The sequence below is a fragment of the Ailuropoda melanoleuca genome, chromosome 15 (assembly GCF_002007445.2).
Source record: "Ailuropoda melanoleuca isolate Jingjing chromosome 15, ASM200744v2, whole genome shotgun sequence".
Taxonomy (NCBI): Eukaryota; Metazoa; Chordata; class Mammalia; order Carnivora; family Ursidae; genus Ailuropoda; species Ailuropoda melanoleuca.
The window spans coordinates 22,227,458-22,251,230 of NC_048232.1; the positions used below are offsets into that span (position 1 = coordinate 22,227,458).

Here is a 23,773-nt window from a genome sequence, read left to right on the forward strand (position 1 = left end):
ATTTATTTTAAAAACTGCCAGATGTAGCTGAGGTTGTAGTTACTATCAGATCTGTTTTCAACATTAAAGAACTAGCTAAAAATCGAGAAAGTCTAACTTTAGGGAAATAATTCTGTAGTTTTTGTTAAGTGCTAAGTTAAAGATTTTTTTTCCTGAATAAATCAGTATAGTATTCTACGAGGTGTGCTGCAGATAAATTTGAAATATTTTAGGATAAAAGCTAATGCTCCTACCAAAGGAAGGTAAATGGGCATCTAAAATTATTCCACAGTTAACAGTTTTGTTAACAAACTTGGAACACATACATTTATTTACTGGAAAGAGGCTAATTCAATCTTATGAAGTCTGAGTTAAAAATGGTGAATATTAAATGTTGACTTATTTTTCAGGTTAAGCTTTAAAACAGTAAAAGCCCAGGATTTAAATTTTAGCACATTTTTAGGGCATTGTCCAAAGAATATGAGATTCAGAGCCAGCAGATAATCAACTCTGTCAGTTACCTGCTGAGAGACCTTGAGCAAACGACTTAACTTTCCTTATCCATAAAATGGGTTATTTACTCCTGACCTAAAGGATTGGTACATGAAATACTTGTTAGGTTATAAAGTACCACAGAAGTTTGGGGATTCTGTTGTTATATTAAAAAATGAACTCCACATCATTACTCAACAGAAGCAAAAATCTCTAAGTTTTTAAGTGCCAATGGAGTCACATCTTGTGGGAATGCTGGTATATGACAAAGACTGTAAGATGATGACTATAATTTTTGTCTTTCTAGATCAGTTGCTTTGTGGAAAGACTCAGTACGTATTAGCGGAAAAGAGGGGCCGGGTGCTTCCAAGCACGGTCTATAATAAACCTGCTGGCATTAGGAGACTAGAGCTCCCAGAGGGAGAAGTTGGGTATAAAGGGACAGTCACCCACTCCCATTGCTGTTGGGTAAATTTCAGACACTGTAATCTAGGTATATATCTCACAAGCTTTAAAATCTCTAAGTTGGTTCAAAATGGCAGGACCAGTAAGGCTGTACAGATCGAATTCAATTTTACACAGGCTAACACTAAGTACGTGCAGATGGGCCAACTTTGGGGTGAGAACAACAAGGAGTATTAGAAATATGGCAAGAAAAAGGGAGGAAAATGAATTTGAAATGAAATCTGAGTGTGGGTAATACAGCTATAGTTGTCTTTGCATTAATAATTAATAATTACAAGAGTAGTATAAAGAAATGTAGGAAGTTCAGATTGTAGAATATATCTTAAATCCTGCTACTAAATGTCAAATTACTTATGAACTCACTACTCATTTTGTGTTTACTCGTAAAAGAAGTAAAAATTTATTTTCAGTACTTACTATGAAGCTTTATAAACTGCCTGTGGCAGGTAAACAAAATACTGTCAGTGACTGATATTCCTAATTTAAAAACAAATAAAACGGTCTATTTTCTTCATTTCTCTAAATCTTTGTGAACCAAAAGAAATATTAGACATCAAAAGTGTAACAAAATGTTGGAAAATTTTCTTTCTGTAAGACATACCATTTGCTCTGTATTATAAATAACTAAACAAATGAATTGGCTCCATTCTCTGGTATTTTGGGAATAAAGCCAAGGCACTTAATTCTTTTATTTTTCCCCCTGCATTAACCTAGAATGTTTTCAAATGACAAAAAAAATTATTAAAATCACAGAATATAAGATTCTGGAGTGTGATAATACAAAAGCAAACCTTAATTTCTTTCCTTTTAATTTAAATGTTCCACAAGATAGCATAAAGTATATTCTCTGAAGTGTTTTATGATATATTGAACAAAGATCCTGTAAATCGAAGGATTCATGGTCAAATACTTCTGAGAAAAACTGTATTAGAAAATATACCAAAAAAGTGTATAGTAGCATGTTAATGATTCTAAGAGTCCCATGATAAAGACAAACAAAACTTATTTAACTATTTAAACCCAGTATTTCTCAATTTATTTGATCACTGATTTTTTTCTTCTCCTTAATCAAATGGAATTAATGTTCCTAGAAAATACATTGGGAAACATTGCAAATAGTCTCTTTGACTCCATTTCAATGCTGTTGTCTGTCCCATGTATGTGTGTATATATATAAATATATATGCACACACATACACATATAAATTATTTATATATATATATAATTTATAAAATAGATTGGAAAGAGAAACACCTATGGGTCAGATAACACTTTAAAGCTCAATAATAAAAGGATTTCAATACTGACTGAATTATGGAACTTCTACTTAATGAAATCTAAAAGTTCTTTTATTGACTGATTGTTTACATATTCAACAACAGTCTCTAACAAGTATTTTTTGGACTTCAAGGTTAGGGTAAAGGATTTTAGTTAATCAAAGAGCTAAAAGCTTTTCACAGTAAAAAGGCAAGTATAGTAAGGAAAAGTAATTATACTTTTTTGATATTGTTTTCTAAAACTTAGATAAATACTATAATTCTTTCCAACGCCTTTACTTCAAATGGCATACAATTTCCTAAGAGCCATTAAAATGCCGTAATAACTCAGGAGGCATGGCCTTATCCCACTGAGGGCCTAGAAACTTTTAAAAATGCTTACATCAATGGACAACATTTACATATGGAAACACAGTGAAATAAATTCTTTGTATTTCAGTTTTTTATCCTGCCCTATTCCACTGGTTATGGTACAACTGACATACCACAGTAATTATATGCTATATATTAAGGTTTAGAAGTATATATGAAGTATATATGAAGGAGTATATATATATTTAGGTATATATGAAATTGTCTTGAGAAGTACTTAAAGTAGAATCTGATCAGAAGTAGTAAGTGAGCATTTTTATTTTTAGTGAATAAACAAAATAGCTTATTTTAATCATTTCTCTAAATCAATATGGATATAGAATGAGATACATTTTTATTTATACTTTAGCCAATGTTCTCTCTTTGTAATAATTGACTTGTTGATCTAGTCAAAGGATAGATAGATAACTAGAGGAAATATTAACAGATAAAGCTAGCACATTTTTTATTACTCCAGTATAATCTGATTATGTTGTTCTTATTAATGTAGGAAGAAAATATGATGCCATTATTCTGCTACGATCTCATAGGCTTATCAAATACAGTCACAGGTGGTAGGGACTTTTATGCTTAAAAAAATCATCAAACAATCATTAGTCCTCAGTTACTTTCTATAAAATACTTAGATGATGTATATAAGATTCCATTTATGGCAAAGTTCTATTCTCTGAGCTTGGATTTAAGGGTATGGATATAAATATGAGTACAATTTAAGTTGAGATTCCCCACAATGTTTACAACTTGAATACATCATACTTATAAGCAAATATAAGTTACATAGAATTTTCTCAAAAGCTGACTCTGATAGTATTGCCTGATAGTCTGACAGCTCAGTAGATTTAGAAAATTTCTCTAGAAAAGAAAAACCCTGAAATGTTGCTCGAAGAGAAGCACACTATACTATAAAATTATGGAGAACTCTTCATGAACTCATGGGGTAACGGGGTGAGAATGAGTATGGCCTTGTCCTCAAAAGAAGGCCCCTGCATCACACAACTCCAGGGGGCGCTCTTCACAATGTATCTATATTCATGGTGCCCTCTGGAGCTGTGCTCTGTGAGGATACTGAATCAGCCGGCCAAGTGTCAGTGTCTACTGTTTATTAATTGTGTCACTTTAAGGAAGTTATTTAACCTCTTTACAGCTTAGACTTCTCCTTACTAAATAAAGGTAAATACTAAGGACACACGATAATCCTGTTAGCGTTGGAGCTGCATCATAACTCTGATGAGAGCTCTTTTTTTGATTTTGCTATACATTTAACCGTCATCTTCAAAATTATCATTAGCCTATAATTTCAACCAATATTTACTGAGTGCCTTCTACATGCCAGGCAGTGTTCTAGGTATTAAGGTGACAGAAGTGGACAAAAGATCTAAGAGCCTGGCTCTCGTGCAGCTTATATTTTAGGTCTGCAGAGAAACATGTAATAAAAAATATAAACCATATCCAGTGGAAATAAGGGATATGAAGATAAAGAGAGTGGCTGAAAGGGACAGAGAATGTCAGGTGCTGTGTATGTGTGTGGGGTACCCACTGCAGACAGCCTGGTGAGGAAAGGCCACTTTGATAAGGTAATACTTGAGCACAGACCCAAATGCAGTGAGGGCAAGAGTCTTGTGACTCTCTGTGGAATGTGTTCCAGGGCTGGGAACTGGCAGTGCCAGGGCCCCGAAGCATGCTTGGCATGCTCCCCAAGTGCAAGGAGGTAAGGGCGGCTGCAGACGGGTGCACAAACACAGAAGGCAGGAGATGGGCTCGGAGAGGGGGAGTGGTGGTGGTGGGCATGTCATGGAGGGCCCTGCAGGCCATGGCAGGATTTGGGATTCTGTTCTGGGTAATGAGGAAAGTAAGAGGGTCTGGTCAGAGGAGTGGCATGATTTGATTCACATTTTCAAACCCCACACTGGCCGCATTGTGGAGAATACACCTAGCGTGTGTGGGAGCAGCCTGAAGCCTCAGGAAACACACCAGCTGTTCTACACCGGGCCACATGCTTATAATGTGAGTGACTTTTTCCAACTCTATCCCGAGATTTACTCTAAAACAAAGTAACTTGACAACAAAGACGTCTATTCATTCGGCCCAAAGAAATAAGAAATAATAAAGTCAAAAGTCTGCTTAAATAAAAGGCTGATTACTAATTATTAAAATTGTTCTACTTGGCTTTTAATTCAGATGTAACATCAACTAGGTACCATTTGGTTTGCTGGGTCCCTTGGCCCCAGACAGTGGAAATTTGTTTCATGGAAGGAAGGAAGGAAGGAAGGAAGGAAGGAAGGAAGGAAGGAAGGAAGGGAGGAAGGAAAGAAGGAAGGAAGGAAGGAAGAAAGGAGGGAGGGAGGGAGGGAGGAAGGAAAGATGTATTAAGTACATAACATTAAAATAAAAAAGGAAAACTGTCTTGAAATAATTTTTGAGGGTACAAGCTTATGGTTCTGGTCTTAGCGCAGTTCGGGAAATTTTGGACAAATGTTTCAAAATCACAGTGTAAAATTTTTGTGCCTGTTGCACTAGAAGTAATTCCTTACTGAAAAGGTGTATAACATATTTGACCCAGTAGCCACTGACTACACAAGAGCTCACCTATAAACGGGATGGATGCTAAGGAATCCCCAGGTGGACTGGTACTTGAGGCCTTCCTTTCCTCCATCCGTTTTATATGGACCTCCCGGCGCGCATCATTGGGCAGCCAGCAGGTCGTGTCTGACCCGGTCTCCTGGTCATTTACGGCCAAGATGTAAGACTGATGCCTTAAAGGCTGTGGCGTCTGGCGCCCGGATGGAGGCTTTTCTCTTAGGACGACAGTTTCTCTATTATCTAAAGTACTTGACTCCTGAATTTCAGCCTCTCGCAGATCGAAGTCTTGATTTCTCTGAGCGACGGATGATTCTATCTCCGAAGCGCCAGAGTTCTCAGTCGGCTGAGGGGCAGGCTTGACAGGCGCTCCTGGGAAGGAGGGGGGTTTCCCAGGCTCCACCTGGTGATCAGGGGCACTTTCGGTTCTTAGCCACGTCTGCTGATTCAACAGACTGTTTTGATGCAAGTGATTTACTGGTCTTTGGTCTTTGACAGAAACAAAGGAGTTCTGGCTAAAGGATGGTTTTGTGACATGCGCTTTCAGAGAATTACTTCGCACTTTCACAAGAGGCGACCTGTCTTGCGAAATGCCTCGAGGCAGTGACATTCCACAAGTGGTTGGGAAGTTTCTGTTGGACTGCACTGTTTTTAGATCTGGCGGCACTTTTTTAAACTGAGACACAGATCCCACTCCTCTGCCGGGCATTCGCCTATTGTCGGAATTAACAACGCTCGGAGCCACCGTAAAATTTGAACCTCGAAAAGACTTGTGAATTTCTTGCTGCCTAGGTCTTTCATAAATCCCTCGTCGATCATCCTGTTCAGTAAATCCACTCCACTTGTAGGTCTGCTTTCGTTCCCCATTTGAATCGGGTATTTGACTCTCAGAATTGACATTTTCTAAGGTTTCACCCTGTCCCTCGATATAATCCCAGGAACGAGTTCTGTGATTGCTGAAACTAACAGAGGGAGATGTCAGTGCTCCTTGAGACGCACTTCGTGGACAATACTTCATTAACACAGAATCCTCCAGCCTTTCCTGGGACACACTGCGCTGCCGGATCTGAACAGACTGGGGCACTCGATCGTGAGAGGTGCTTCGACGTCGTACCTGCAAAGTAGTGCGGTTTGGTACCACCTGGTTATAATCTGTTGTGCTCTGAGATGCTGCTCTTAAACTATCTAGTCTTTCTTGAATTGTCCGACAACCTATGTGCAATCGTCTGTTATCAATATACTCTTTGTAAGTTTTATAGTTTTTCCAGTCTATGTGCTGATGGGAATTCGGAGAATAGTGATTAACAGATACGGAAGGCGAGTCCACAGCCTGAGGTCTGCTGCTCGAGATTCCCTCCGAATGTCCACTGTAATTGCCAGATTTAAGTAAAATTCCCGAAGGTTCCAATGACCTGGAGCCTGCGGTCTGATGAATCAGATGGGCAGTGGGAATCGATGATGACGGTGATGTGGTTCTTGACACTGTTTTCAAAGAGGTCTGCTCGTTTATGCCATACCTCACCTCTTCCGTTCTGTGTGAAGGAACTGTATGGTTGTTTCTATTAGTTAACAAATCTACAACCTTCTCAGAAGGTACAATGACAGTCCTTACACTTTCATTGCAAACACACACTGCTGTGTTCGACTTTGCAACATCTGTTGGTGATGGAGGCACTTGTATTTCCATTCTGTAGGCCCTGCCAGGCTGCATCAGGACGGGGGTACTGGTTTGCTGTTTGCTCGAGGATGAATCTGGAGGAGATATTTCAACTGGCTGTGCCATGGCTGAAGGGGCAGATGGCAGCCAGGGATAGCAAACTGGTGGTGGTTCGGGGATATTGCGGGCATTGCCACTGTAGGCTTCGTTGCCTTTCAGGTAGGCATCTTGAGAATACGCCTACGTGGAAAGGAGAAAAAAGTGTCATTTAAGATTCAAAAGAAGAACAACAATTTCCATTCTTGCAATGGACTGCTTTATTTTACTGCGCCCTACCTTATTCCTAAATGACATTCGTTAAAGCAAGCATGCAAACACAACGTAAGGATGCTCCACACATTTAGAAAAGGGCTAGTCTTTCAGAAATCAAATAAATTGTAGAATTTGCAGCAGAAATAAATTACAACTGCCTGTTTTCTCAAAAGACTGAAACACACCAGGTTTTCCCCCAGCCAATTAGAGATAGCCTTGTGGCTTCTAAAATCTTCCCCATTCAAGTTTTATGATCTTTCAGCATTTGACAGGTTAAATGGCTGCCTGATAAATCTCAGCAAAAGAACATTTTGCTCTTTTGCCACAGTGAAGGTGAAGATATTAAAAATCTTAACCAAATACATTTTTACTGTAAGCACTACTGCTAGCATAAATTAAATGTGACATATTGAGCAATGTCCGGTCAATTAATGATTACTGAGTCCTTAAAAAGTAAGCCATTTTGATAAATTAAGTCCTAAGCCATGCTAAATATTTTAATATTTAAAAATAAGAGAAAACATGCATGTTTAAATTGAGCATGAAAGTTAAAGGCACGAAAATATGAAAAAAGTAACTCTTCTTTCTGTATACAATTTTTATTTCTTATTTTAAGCTAATGCAAAATTATATTGCACAAATTTATTTGGTCTCTTTTACTTACTAGGAGGAGACATTTCTCTATTACTAACAGGCAGGCATGCAGCTCAAATTCTTCTTTACCTATTATTTAAGAAATTATCTAGCAATATTTCAAAACTTCAAAATAACAAATTAAAGACAGAGACGTAATAAAACAGAACTGATGTAACTGAGAACAATGTCAGCATCTGCGACGGTGAGGTGTGGTATCACATTACACATCCTCCCCTAATCAAAACAAGCTTAATTCACATCTATCATCATAGCCTGTCTTTGCATTAGACAGCTTGCAAAGCTCAAGTGCAGCCACAAACATGACAGCAAAGAACCAGGGAAAGAGAGAGGGTGAGATACCTAAAAAAAAAAAAAAAAAAATCCACATACAGGTAAATGTTACGTTTTAACACCAGTTATGCACAGGATTCAAGAGAAACCAAACAGAAAAACAAAAAATAAAGAAAATCAGATCTCACAAACACATTCTGCAAATTAGTAAGATTAACATCACACTATGGAGGGGTTTCTCTAAGCAAACTCACAGTTTTAATAGGTTGGCTTATTACAAATGTCTATAGAACATAACTTAAAAAGCAAGGAAATGGCTTCTGTGCATTTCTTACCAGAGCTGTGACATCCTTTGTAAACTGTAGCTAGCAGAAAATAGGAAAACACAGTAGAAGCTGCTTACTGATATAAAGACAGAATCATGTTGTCATATTGATGCTGGAAACAGCAAGCTAAAAATACATCTATACTGATTTCTCTGGAAGGTACCAAGAGAAGTAAAGGGCAGTGAGGCATAAAGAATAACTTCAGTATCTTTCTGAGCATCTTTTTCTCGGGCTTTTATCTGGTTCTTATTTGGGCTTTCTACCATTTCTGACAGCAAAATACATTTGGTGACAGGCTTTTCTAAGGGCTATTTTCTTCACTCTGGGCTGCTGTCTGATGACGGGCCCCAGAGCCTCCCTTCCACACGAGCAACATTGATGTCTCTCATTTCCCCTGAGCGTCTCCCATTTCTGCTTCCAGATGACGAAACGGATGCTCTCTTATGCATTTAAAATAGTACAATCTACTCCTTCCCCTGTAAATCAGACACGGCCACAAGCTGTCCAGCTGACGGAAACCGTCTTTACACTATGATTTGGGGAGAAAGGATGACCGTTTGATTAAAAATGTTTCACTCAAAAATAAAGATCTTTCACCACAGTACCTTTTTTCCTGTGTTACTGGCTTACGGAAATGATGACTGAATGGACATAAACTATAACTTCCAGAGGAATTCTTTAAAACTTATACTGAGTATTAGAGAACATAAGCCAGGATGCGGTGGGAAAGCTGAATGAGTAGATAAAGGAAAACATGCACACCATAATATTTAAGGCTTGAATGCAGTCAGTCAAAATATACACGTTGGGTTATATGCCACTGACATAACAAGACTATCTTTTTGATGTTGATTATATTCACACCAAGACTTTTCCACAGCAGGAAGATTGTGTCTGGATGAGTGAACCCTCCGGTTCAGCATTTCCCACAGTGTGTTTGTGCAATTTTAATAAGCATCGCCTGAAAGGGAGGAGGAGGAGAGCATTCTCTATGCTCAATGATGTAGCGAAGGACTGACTGGCAGGCTTCTTGACTTTTCAAAGCCTCTACTACATTAATGCATGTTGTAAAATTCAAAGGGAAATGACAAGCTTATTCAGCCATAAAACCCATTTTTTTGGAAGGGGTTTTAATATAACTAGAAATTTCTGCTGGGAAGTACTGCCTTACAACTCATAATTCAGAAATACCTCCTTTATTCAAATTTGGGAACAATAAAAGTATATGACAGAACTAAGAAAAACTTGAAAAAATATCTGACATATTTCAAACATCTCTAAGATTCCTATGTAACAGCTCTAAATATTAAACAGCCTATATTTGTGGGTCCCCACTTCCGAGTAAAGTTATGTCAAGTGGGTCTTCGCATACATACACAGGGACCATGCATTAACCGCAGACTGACTAAATAGAATATCGTATGCAGACAGGAGTACTACTGTCTAACGTAAGCAGATGTAATTGAGATGAATAAAACATGAATTCATTCAAGAGCATTCAATTTCCTTACAAATTCTCACAGCTCATGAACACTAAAAAACCTTGTTTATCTATCTATCTATCTATCTATCTATCTATCTATCTATCTATCTATTTAAAAGTTCCTCATTCTCAGGGCACCTGGGTGGCACAGTTCGTTTGGCGACTGACTCTTGGTTTCGGATGGGCTCCTGAGATCAAGCCCCGAGTTGGACTCTGTGCTCAGCACAGAGTCTGCTTGAGAATCTCTCTCTCCCCGTCCCTCCCCACTCTGCTCTTGCTCGCTTTCTCTCTCTAAAAATAAATAAAATCTTAAAAAAAAATAAGTCTGACTCTTGATTTCGGCTCAGGTCATCTCCTCAGAGTCATGAGATAAGAGTCCCGGGTGGGGGTCTCCTGGGTGTGGAGCCTGCTTAAGAGTCTCTCTCTCCCTCTGCCCCCTGCCCTGCTCACACTCCTCTCTTTCTCTCTCAAAAACAAAAAAAGAATTCTGCATTTGCAATTAAAATTGAAAGAGCGTATTAAATAAAATTTAATATTAACAGTCTGGATCTTGACTGTATGTATAGTATCTAATAGTAACTTAATCCTAAAATAATCTTCCAGTTCAGTTTTAGTAGAGTTGCATCAAAATCACTATTACCATACCTATTACTATTATAATACTATTATTATTGCATAATTATTGTTAAATAGATGGTAAAAACAAACCAAAAACCCCACCAAAAAACCTGCAGAATAACTAAGTTGGTAAAGTTGAAATTCCTCCCTACCAAGTCACCTTTAACAGGCTGACCTATTAATTTAATACCATCACTTATGATAAAATAAAAAATAATTACATGTCTGTCCGTATAATAAAATACATGCCATACGTGCCATAGTGGGGTGTGGGAAAAGGAGATGGTGTGCATACTTCATCACTTTCTAAGTTATTTGTAACTTTTCTAGAAAAGAACAAAGTACATGCAAACTTGCAAAATATGAAAGAACCCTCCAGAACTACTCTTGCTTCCCTACTCTAGGCAGGACCACCTTCACGCACACTTGACAAATGGGTACCTAATTTTAAATACAATAGTGTACTGATTATGGAACATATTAAATAATTATTTTGAAAGTAATTATAATAAATCTAAGGGAAAACTTTGATTAAATTACATTTTCTAATTTAAATAATATATTCACAGAGCTGCTGAGCACTGGACTCAGTCCAGAGATGAGTTAGAACAACAGCTCTGATACTAACTAACAGGGTGACTGTGCTAAGCCACTTGTCTCCTCATCTGCACCCGATGGCAGTAAAGGACTGTGGTCTAGTTAAAAAGTACACGCTTTAGTCTCAGACTCACCTCGGGCCAAGTCCTGGTGCCATTGCTTTTTTTCCTGTCATCCTAGAAAAGCTGTTTAGCCTTGCTGTGTTTGACACAAAACAGCGCAAAGTAGGCTCGGAGTGTCCTGGCCAAACACTAGACACACCCAACAATCTCGATAGCTATCAGAACTGATTAACTGAAAATTCAACTTTGAGTCGGCAGAGCCAGCTGCTTAACAAAATACCGTGATGCATCCACTGAAAAGAAGGGCCGGGTCTAGTTCTATCGTGAACCCATTCGAGGAAGGGTTTTCTTTAGTCAGCACCACTGTTTAGAGGTGACTTGATGGGTGGTAGCTATAAGATTTTATTTATTTCTTTCAGACAGAGAGAGAGCGAGAGAGAAAGCATGAGGGGGCGGGGGGGAGGCACAGAGGGAGAAACAGACTTCTTGTGGAGCAGGGAGCCTGACATGGGTCTCCATCCCAGGACCCTGAGATCATGACCTGAGTCGAAGGCAGACACTTAACCCACTGAGCCACCCAGGTGCCCCAAGGTAGTGGCTATTTCATTCATGCACAGCCAACATTTGAAAGGGTGATGAAACCATTTTGTTTCTTTGAAAATGGAACAGAAAGTATTTTTTATTTTGTAATAATACCTTAAAAACATGAAATTGTCTAAGATATCAGAGTCTAAAATACTGTTATAAAATACTGTGAAAAAAATGACTAAAAAGGAATGTTAACACTACTCGTATTGTTAATCTAGAAAATATACTTTGGTTTAGCAAATGAGGCTGCCAAGTACAGCAGCTCTACTACCAGCACTTGTACCATCATGAATTAGTCTTAATTTTACCTCATGTTTTTCAATATTATATCATTATCATCTGTAATTACAAATTTATTATTATATACTTATCCATACATGAGTCAAACTTTAAACCAAATTAAATTCTCCATGCCACCTCTCAAAGACAAGCGGAGCACCTCTGGAACAGTTTGGTGCATACATCGCTTCGGGAAAAGAAAAGTCCATGGACACACGGTCCCGCCATTGCCCAGGCTAACACGTACAAACTACGAGAAGCCTCCACTCGGGTAAATAATTTTTACAATGGTTGTAAAAATGTTCGTGTTTACTTTTTCTTTACAGTGAATATTCAACCTCACAGTATATGTCTTTAAAGAGCTTATACTATGGGTAACAGACCAACGCAAATAGTTAAGGCCCTTACAGAACATTTTAACCCTAGAATCTGTGAGAGGGAAGAATTTCTGCATGTGGTTTTTGAAATCCCAGATTCTCTTTGTGTTTTATAAGAGCTTTAAAAAATGACACTCACAGATGTCCCAGCTAAAAACACTGATGCAGAAAAGAAGTTGCCAAGTCCTAAAATCCTTTAGGAAAAATGCATATAGTAAGCATTAATTATATGCACTTCTTTGATTGTCTCATGAATTGTAGCGTGTTCAAGGCTGGGTTTAAAAGTGAGGTTTTCTCGGGGCGCCTGGGTGGCACAGCGGTTAAGCGTCTGCCTTTGGCTCAGGGCGTGATCCCGGCGTTATTGGATCGAGCCCCACATCAGGCTCCTCCGCTATAAGCCTGCTTCTTCCTCTCCCACTCCCCCTGCTTGTGTTCCCTCTCTCGCTGGCTGTCTCCATCTCTGTCGAATAAATAAATAAAATCTTTAAAAAAAATAAGTGAGGTTTTCTTTTATCATGAAAGGCATATGCTTGTCATCTCTTAAGATTAAAATAATTCAAATAACATGTTTGAAAAACAAATTTTATTACAATTTTACTAGAACCCTTTACTAATGAACTTTGAAGATCTGTGTCCTCATGCCACCCAAGTGAGCCAATTTTTTCCTGCGTTTGCAACACTTTGTATTTTGCCTTTGTTTTACATGTACATATCTTAACTAAAACACAACACGACAGATGAATTAACCTTCTTTTCCACTGCTCAAGAAACTAGACAATGATTCCTTCCAGTGCTCCTGCTCTTCATCAACCACACAGCGGGCTGTGATGGCGATTCTGTGCTCGACTCCTGCCCTAGGAGTTCGGGACAATGCCAGGCATGCTGTGAAGTGAGCGCTGTTCTAAACAGCCTCCCACCGGTGCCTTCACCTTGGCGAGGAAAGAGTCTACTGGATGAGCGAACAGTTCTGTTTTGGAAGTGCATTCTGCCTTTGAGTCATCGGATTGTCAAGGAGGATTCAAGGTGAAGCCTCCCCTACATCTGTGCCTCATCTCCCAGTCCTTTGTGTTAGGAGGATCGCAAGAGTGAACGCCCTCATTTATTTCTAATCTGGTGACTCCCATTCGCCTTTAGTGGTTATGTCTGCCGCTCTCTCACTCTGCTGAATTATCAGGGCAGGTACCCTATAGCTAGCTTTCTGAGCCTAGGAAAACGACCCTGGAGGGTTGCACCTTCCTTGTTGAGACGCCCCAATGCCAAAAGACCTGTGTACTTAAGAAGGGTAATGTGTTAGCATGAGAAAAGCCATTCCTAAATAAAATCCACCTGCTTTGAAAACACAAGGTGGATCTATATGGATTTCAGTTAATCATATTTTACATGAATACACTGAATCATTAGGATCAGCTTTAGTGGTATTTCTGTGAAAAAACATTTACAGATTACTTAGGACTCACGTTGAACTAAATTCAAATTAATGCCTTACAAATGAAAAAATGACTACCACTTCCATTCCCACCACAAAGATTCCATGAGTTCCCCGTTGTACTCGAATTAAAACAAAAACAAAATAAAACAAAACAATTATTTGCTAAAAAGAATTTTAAAAACACAACTTTCAGTGGCCACTGTCATTTCTTAGATGAAGTGGTCAGCTTTTGTGTGTTCCTTGAAAGGTTTTGATCATGCTGTTTTATTCTACACAACTACAAAGTCAAAAACCAGGAAAAGTATTATTTTCTTGAATGAAATTCATATATGTTACCTTCTTTTTTACTTTCAGTAATATTTAAGCTCAACAAAGGAGTTAAGGATTCTATTCATTTTCTTTCTAAAAATGAGGGAAAAATTTAGGCTAAATGCTAAAGTCTTCAATATAGTTTTATTTCCTCTTGAAGACCCTGACATATTTCTCCCTTAAGGTATAGACTCCAATCATTGTGAACCTTACTTCTAATAGAATGAATTGATACTGTTCCAAAACTGGTTGGTGGGTTAATTTACAAACACTCATATATATTGAAACATTAAGAAATGGCTTTCATATAATTTCTGTTCTCATAAGAAAAAAAAAGATTCTAATTCCTGGGGATATACACTTGTACCCTAAGCTTTGGCTTCTGGTCAAAGGACTACCTAGGATGCAACATCGGGGCAAACTCTTTAGGAATCTCATTCCAAATGGCAACAACAGAAGTTCACTGTCAAATCCATAGAACATTCTTATGTCACTTAACTGTAAAAAGTGACGATAGTTTTTTTGTTTTTTTGTCTTTTGGTAAAATGTCGAGAATTCCAGACTCTGCTCAATGAACCAGAAGGGGCTTTTTTCCCCCCAAGAATCTTATAGTCACTCCACCTCCATCTTTAAAGGATTTTTATTAACATTTGAGACTACAGAACAATGCATATTTGAGTAAATAAAACTTACCACTTGGAGAATGTCTTCATCTTTTGGCATAACACTAAGTTCCAATGTTGTATCACTGAAATTGAATATAATAATTATTTTAGGGGAGGTGAAAAGTATATCAAAAAGACATAAAAGAAAGATAGTTAGCTCAGAAGTATTTTTTAAATTTGCTTATGAGTTTAATTTTTTTTAATCTCTACTTTTCAAGCCTAAATCATAGTCACTTTTATATATAAAGCTAATTATGAATGAAAGAAGGCATCCTGACATATGTTTGAGCTACTGATAAGTAGGCAAGTCTACTTTATAATGTGTTTCTAATTTAGGAACATGAAGTATATTATTTATATTATACTCCTGGAGCAAAACTCTTCAGTATATATTTATTTATTATTTTAATTCAAGTCACAGAAAGAAATTATCAATTTTTACCACATATTTTCACTATTTACCAAGTTAAAAATACAGTCACATGAAAATAACCAAAGAACCCTCAAATTTATCATTTTAAGTAATATTAAACATCTAAATTTTGAAAAATTCCCTCTTGGCTTCAGAAGTGAAGGAAACCGGAGTTCACCACAACTAACCATATAGCATCTCAACTATTTGCTTTCTCCTCTGACTTAATTTTAGAGCCTTTACAGAAACAGCTCAAAGTCTCACTTGATTTTGGTACTATGAATGTCTGTTAAAAATGATAGAGAAGTTTCTCTAGGCTTGAAAAAGTACGAAGGGGTAAATTACACTGAGTCTTGTGATGTGGAATTACGTTTAGAAAAGGCAAGGATAGTGGACTATCCCTGTCAAGTGCTTCAGTATCTAACCTAACAATATCCGATTTTTTCTTCCCCCAATACAATCAAGAGATTAAGAAACAATCAAACAACAAAAAAGAAAACAAAACCTGGTAATTTTACTGGTGTCACTTTTTGTTAGATTTGAACCCTATTATCAGGTTCATAAATGCTCAGAATAGTAAACCGTAAGAACCACAGGTTCAAATAAATTTTATTAATAAAATACGTAGGTACTTGTATTTCAATATTTAGAGTTGGTAGAAAATACATACTGATGTTTAGATAAATTCTTCTGCAAGGATACATTTTTACATTAATACACTGCAGAATCTCAATGGCTTTGTGCTGCATTATCCATTTGCTACCAACTGCAGATAAAAGGAACACAATTTTTTAAAAGAAAATAAGATGATGAAAAAACAGTATTTTTCAAATTGCTTTATTGGCTGAAAAATCAAGGCTGTCATTCCAAAGTATTATTACTCCAAGAGATAAACTGCACCAGTAACAAAAAAATTAATGTGGATTTTGAGGAAAATAAAATTAAGTTATGGTTACTTGGAAAAATACTATTTTTCAAGAAGAGATGTTAACAAATACACTAAAAAAAAATCCTTAAATTATAGGTTGATAAAACACATCGGTGTATTTACAATGATCTAAATTATTTAAAAGGAATAAAAATGTGGGTGATCTCCCCACTGCCTCTGGAGTGGCTTTAAATTCTTCAAGTCCCCTGTTCTCTCCAATACTTAAGATCAAATAGGGATCACTGTCAGGAACACCTAGAATCCAATATTAGAGGCAAGATTTAAGATTTGCTTTCTCTAAGAACTTCATTATATATTAAAACAGTAAGAAGAATACTTGAAGAGCAATAAATCTCAACACATCATCTCACTGTAAAAATGACAATGCATAACGGCATTAGTGTAAATAATTTAGATTATAACATGAACTGCTTTAGACATAGAGGAACTTGACAGAAGTCTTCAGAAAATAATGGACTTCAATTTAATTACAAAGGGATGATCCGGACAATGGGACCCCAGTCATGGCCTACTCTTGACAGGAGTTCAATATGGTAACCACTCCAGCTTTCAATCTCTTTATTTATAATTAAGAAAAATTTTCTAGGTATGTGGTAGAAAGAGAGTAGGACTAAGTTATCTCTGAGGTCTCACAGTTACTCTGTACACATTTATTTGCCTTTAGAACTCAAAATTCTATCATTCTGTAGAACATAGGCAGACAGATGAATTTAAAGAGAATTTCTTGCTGTCTTTGTTAAAACGAATTAATTTGAGCCAAGAGCATTATTCAATAAGGTATTTAAAGATATCTAAGTAAGAGGTTTTAAAAGAAATTATATATGCATTTATTTATATTTTTATTATAAACAAATTTTAAATTTAATTGTCATTTCAAACAAAAGTGAGGAACTTACAGTAGATATAAAATGTGTTGCTTTTAGATTCTAAAGGACTTTAACCACAAATTTGATAGATTTGCTGAAGCAAAACACCAAGTAAACTACAATCAGGTAGTTCATCCTTGGCAATTCTCAAATGTATTATCCACTTGAAGGGGAGTCCCACAGCTCCCCATCCCATTATAGGATATGGACAATACTACATTGAATCTATTTGCTCCACTGATTTACAGATACCCATCTTTGGCCAAAATTAGTCATATTTTGAGAATCTTACCTGTTCTGAATTAAAGCAATTACTTGGGAATAGGTCTTTCCAATAACACTTTCTCCATTGACTTTTATAATTCGATCACCTTCAAAGAGGAGTAAAAAAAACACATGAGGAATTCCTTAAAAGGTCATTTTTGACTACTTTTGAAATATTTCTTGAGTAATGTACTTATTTTTTATATATTCACACTCACTGTTTTTTAAACTATCTTTCATCACAAACATGAATCTAAATTTTAATATATACAGCTTCTGATGAAATATAGCTATGCCTTAAGAGCCCTGGTCAATGATGAATTTAGAAACTCCAAAAGGTATAGTTACCAAGTGACCATGGCTATACTATTCATGCCCCTATCATTTGTTTTCTTAGTTGCAGAACTCCTAGTTATTCCTCTGTTTGCTGTCATTTCTGATAGAAAAGCATCATTCAACATGCTTAAATAGTTCATTGTTTTTACTACCGTGGTGTCTTCTACCTTTAGTCTGGCTGATTTCCTAACTTATTTAGTTTATTGATTAGTGCTCTATTACAGAACTGAAATATGGGTATGCACATGGTTTTGACTTTATGTATATTAACTTATTCTTCATTTTAATAAAGAAAAGCACATTTGGATTACTAATAAGAACTCAGAGGAGAAGAAAGGAAAAGACTGAGAGAGAAAAGATAGGGAAAAATGGAAAACAGAAAAATACAAAGTATTTTCTGTGTGCTTATCACAGCATCTCCACATCTTCCTGCCCTTGAGAGGCTTAGAATACGATTAAGTGATACATGCTAGGTAATGGAATCCTATATGGACACTGATATACATATTATATATATGTTAATGAGATTGGAATTAGGTTTACATTAACCACGAAAAAAGAGATAATAAATAGTGCATCCTAGTAAATCTTAGCAACAACATCCGCTGCTTATATTTATAGATATTTTATTTAAAAGGCAGTAAAACATGGTTTTTCACTAATTCCCATTTTAAATTATTTTATGTTCAAAAACAAGAGAGTAACTATTTTAGTCTGTGCATTACACTGAACTAAGTCTCTACTTAGGTTTTATTAAAATCACATATCACAAAATATTTTAGAATAGCCACCAGACCACATGCAGGGATACCTACAGATGAAGCAGGGCTTGCCTTGCGTTGCAGACTTAAGTTACTGTTCATAGTGCAAATTAATTAATTCACCTCTGGCAGATAAGGCACTTTGAGAACTTGGAGATCCAAGATTATTTCAATGATGTCTATAAATATCTTCGTCATTTTGTTAGTTTGTAATCCTTGTCGAAATTAAATGTATGTAAAATAGGTGTTTTTAAAAGGGCCTCCAAGAGTCCATTATCTAAGTGGTAACCAGAAGTGCTCCTAATTTATAATTTATATTACGCTATTTCTGTCCAAACCCATCCATTTGGGTATCAAGAAACATACAGCTGACTACGTCTCAAAAATAGTAATAATTGATGTGAAGACACAGGAAAAAAAACATACAGAAGGAGAGAAAGAAAAATATGGAAAATGAATTATGGAAGAAGGAAGAAATGAAGTAAAAAGGAAATTTAAAGGTATTGTTTAAAGAAAAATATCAGCACCTGTGCATAATCCAGCTTCAAAAGCAGGGCCTCCTTCTTTAACCTGCTTAACAAATATGGTATCCATTGGTTCCAAGCGATTTCTTTGTTTTCCTATGGGAGAGAAAAAGCCCAAGGCATGATTTTACTTTGCAGTGTTTCATTAAATATCAAAATATAAAATGATATTTTAGACAATTAAGCAAAGATTTTTCACGAAGTGCTAAACACAAATCCTGAAACTGGATGGTAAAATCATAATTTAGGAGTTTTCATTAATTCAAACATTATTTTGTTTCTTCTGTAACACAGCCACCACCACAATAGTAATGGTGTCCATTTAGTGGGTACATTCTGTATGTAAATTACTACACTAAAGACTACACATACCCTGAGAGCTACTTTCCATAGCATGTAAGTGTTCCTACCACTATTGCATAAAAGGGGAAACTGAGGCTAGGAGAGATTAAATCCTCCAAGGTCACATAACTAAATTACACAGGCAGTACTCACTGTATTGCTCTTTAACACTGCATTGTGCTAAGCACTAAGTTATAATTATGACTAAGACACAGTCCTTTCCCTTCAGGGATTCCAGTAGGAGAGAGACATACAAACAAAAAATGGCACTAAGGTATAAAAAAACAATCATAGGCAAATACGACATACAGTCATGGCAATGACGAGCGCATTATCAATTCTGTAAGCCAATATTTCACAAATTGCTATCCATGGATCATCTGCATTAACACCGAACGTGCTTACTAAAAATCAATGTTTTGGGGTTCAATCAGAAATCTGCTTTGTCAACAAGTCTCCCAGGTGATTATTACACACACTGACATTTGAGAACAACTAACAGTTTCAACAAAACAGAAGTCAAGGAAGGATTCCCAGAGGAGAGGACATTTAAGCTGAGGGGTAAGCACCAAGATGAGGACTGTGGTAGGGAGAAGGGCAAAGAGGCAGACAGTGGTTCTCAAAGTGTGGCCCCCAGACCAGCAGCATTGATATAACCAAGGAATGTTTTAGAAATGCTAATGGGGGAACCCCACTGGGAGGCTGAAGTGCCCGTGATGTGCACTCATGTTTGGGAAGCACTGAGGTAGGAGACACAGCCCTGACTCTTAAAGAACACGGCTGAGAAAATAGAGCAGATATATGCAAGGAGTAATATAATAATGCTCGTTAAAATGCAATGCTGGGCAGAAACATGGTGTACCGCAAAGGTGGCTCAAAAGAAATTTCTTAAAAAAGGAATATACGTTAGGAGCTCCTTTTACGTACTTAGCTATTTACTCTGAAAGAAGTCCTCTGAAGTAGTGATTGGCTAACTCAATCACTTATAACGCAACAGGGTATAGTGGGAATTGCTTGTTTTTAAGTTTTTGTTGTGTTTTTGTTTTTTTAACCAGGCTCCACACCCAGCGTGGGGCCCAACACAGGGCTTGAACTCATGATCTGAGCTGAGATCAAAAGTCAAACACTTAACTGACTGAGCCACCCAGGCGCCCCAGATTATGCCTGCTTTTAGAAGCCAGTAAATATGGATCCAAATCCTTGCTTTGTCAGTTGACAGTCCAGCTGCAATTAAGTAGACATTTTTACTTAACTATAATTTTTCTTCTATAATAGTAAGAGATAATTATTCTATATTTTTATATTCTTGAAGAATTTCCATGAAGACTAAATGAGATAACATGTGAAAGTACTTGGCATAGCATGTAATTGGTTACTCCAGCTACAATTCCTCAGTAAAAGCACTCTTCATAGTGCTTAAATGGAAACTAGTGCTGTATTTTATATCTTTAAGAACTAAAAACTTGTAAGGTAATAAAAACACACTTGCAAAGTATCTATTACCCAATTTAAGAAACCATAAATATGTGTCAGATATCTTCCTGAAGAACCATACAGCCATCTGTGGTCGGATGACATGAAAATATTATAAATCCCTTTGTCATTTCAGATTAGCTATGACAGACAGTCAGGACTGCTTTCTCCATGAGGATTTGGAGGAAAAAGAGAACTGATATTAATTAAATCCCTACTATAAAGAAGAATGTCCTAATTCTTTTTATTTTTTTTTAAAGATTATTTAATTTATTTATTCGACAGAGATAGAGACAGCCAGCGAGAGAGGGAACACAAGCAGGGGGAGTGGGAGAGGAAGAAGCAGGCTCATAGCGGAAGAGCCTGACGTGGGGCTCGATCCCATAACGCCGGGATCACGCCCTGAGCCAAAGGCAGACGCTTAACCTCTGTGCCACCCAGGCGCCCCAAGAATGTCCTAATTCTTAAGAGATGTTTGTTAAAGTAGTTAGGGACTAATTGTTATGATTATATTACTATATTATATTATTATATTTCTGTAATTATATCTGCAACTTAATTTTCAAGTGGTTTGAGGGGAAAAAAATAAACCAAGATATCCACACCCCTGAACGCAACATGTGGGTAGATAGATTAAGCAAACAGAGTAACGTGTTAATTGTTGAATCAAGATGGACAAGGTTTTTGCCGTACTTGGAAAATTATAATGAAAAGTTGGGAGAAACTTCTTGTATGTGCCAGGCTTTATTTTTCTTCATAGAACTTATCACTTACTACTTAAAATTATGTCCTCGTACTAAAATGAAGAGCAGGGATTTTTGTCATGTTCTCTGATATCCACAGCACCTAGAACGATGCCTAGCACAGAATAGGCATTTAATAAATATTCAGTGAATGAATAAATTTGTTATTTAGTTTAATTCTCACAAGCCTTCAAGATGGGCATTAGGATCCTAAGACTGCCACTGTAAGCAGGAGGAAACAGACTAACTTATGAAGTAGTGGAGTAGAATTTGAACCCAGGTCTGAATCCAAACATTGTGCTCCCAGTTACTTCTAAAATAAGTTAACTACTTATTCATTTGTCAAGCTTTACTGAATACAAGTAGACAGTCACTTATAATTACTTTGAATAGAAAAAAAGTTTCTTTTCAGTATCAGTCACTTAAAATGCAATTACGTTTGGTAATCAGGCTAGGTCTCTCCAACCCAACATTTACAAGAGATGGCATTTAAAGAAAATCGTCATTTTTTCTTANAATTACTTTTGGTAATCAGGCTAGGTCTCTCCAACCCAACATTTACAAGAGATGGCATTTAAAGAAAATCGTCATTTTTTCTTAGCTAGAGATCTGAAGGTTTAATAAGTTTTGTTGAATCAAGTCATTGCTTTCATGGATTTATATAATAAAAGACATATAATAAAAGAAAAGAAACATTTTCCTCATTAATGTCTTCTAGTCTACTATGTCTGAAAGGTGATTATATGGTACTTATATTTAAAAATATAAAATGTAAATGACATTAATGAATTCTATAAAAAAGTTAAAAGTTGGCTGGTGGCAATGCAGTAAATTCTGAAAATTCTGATTGAAAATTTCACTTAAACAGAATAGACACAGTCCAAAATAATTTTGTTTTAATTTCTATAAAAGAAATATTAATTTTGCAGTGATTGCCATTATAAAATCAGAGAAACTCTGCCATTGACAAATCCTTCAATACACTATGCCTGAAAACATATGAAAGTGGAACAGATAAAATAGGGGCCAATCTTACAGCAAGAACTATCACATCTGCTGAGAATGATCCTTTTGATTCTTGTTGTCACTTTCCTTTCTGAACTTTCTCTAAAATCTGACTTGCTAGGTCCACAATAGCTAAAATATGGAAAGAGCTTAGATGTCCACTGACATATGAATGGATAAAGAAGATATAATGTATATATACAATGAAATATTACTCAATCATCAAAAAGAATGAAATCTTGCCATTTGCAATGATGTGGATGGAACTAGAGGGTATTATGCTAAGGGAAAAATAAGTCAGTCAGAGAAAGACAAATACCATATGATTTCACACATATGTGGAATTTAAGAAACAAAACAGATGAACATAGGGGAAGGAAAGGAAAAATAAAATAAGATGAAAACAGAAAGGGAGGCAAACCATTAGAGACTCTGAACTATAGGAAACAAACTGAGGGTTGTTGGGGAGGGGAGGGGGTAACTGGGTGATGGGCATTAAGGAGGGCCCTTGAAATAATGAGCATTGGGTGTTATATGCAACTGATGAATCTCTAAATTTTACCTCTGAAACTAATATACAGTATATGTGAACTAAATTGAATTTAAATTAAAAAGTTTAAAAAAAGAGTATCTTCTCTTTATAAGTCAGACAGAGAAAGACAAATGCCATATGGTTCCATTATCTGAATAACAAAACAAACAAAAACAAACACAAAAGCCATAAATTCAGAGATAAACTGGTTGTTGCCAGAGGGGGTGGAGGTTGGTAGGTGGGTGAAATAGGTGAAGAGGATTAAGAGGTAGAAACTTCCAGTTATAAAATAAGTAAGTCATGGCGATGAAAAATACAGCATAGAGAATACAGTGAATAACATAGCAATAACTTTGCGTGGTGACGATGGTGAGCACACTTATCATGGCAAGCACTTCGTCATGTATGTAAATGTCAAATCACTATGTTGTACACTATGTTGAAGCTAATATAATATTCTGTTAGCTATACTTCAGTAAAGTGTCTTCTTTTTTTTTTTTTTAAGATTTTATTTATTTATTTGACAGAGAGAGAAACAGCCAGCAAGAGAGGGAACACAGGCAGGGGGAGTGGGAGGGGAAGAAGCAGACTCCCAGCAGAGGAGCCTGATGTGGGGCTTGATTCCAGGACTCTGGGATCACGCCCTGAGCGGAAGGCGGACGCTTAACGACTGCACCACCCAGGCGCCCCATAAAAAGTGTCTTCTTTTTAAATATATTCTACTGGAACTGGAAATAAAAAATATCAACTTCAAAATATCTGTTATTCCATCTC

The 23,773-nt window shown here is 36.6% G+C and overlaps 1 protein-coding gene across 1 annotated transcript in view; it reads right to left on the minus strand.

The window, feature by feature from the left end:
* Positions 1-23,773, minus strand: part of ARHGAP21 (Rho GTPase activating protein 21) — a 138,014-nt gene that overhangs the window by 33,269 nt on the left and 80,972 nt on the right. The window contains 5 exon segments of the mRNA XM_034644573.1: positions 5,173-7,060; positions 8,395-8,424; positions 14,821-14,875; positions 17,312-17,390; positions 18,908-19,000. Of these exon segments, the coding sequence (XP_034500464.1) occupies positions 5,173-7,060; positions 8,395-8,424; positions 14,821-14,875; positions 17,312-17,390; positions 18,908-19,000 (2,145 nt within the window).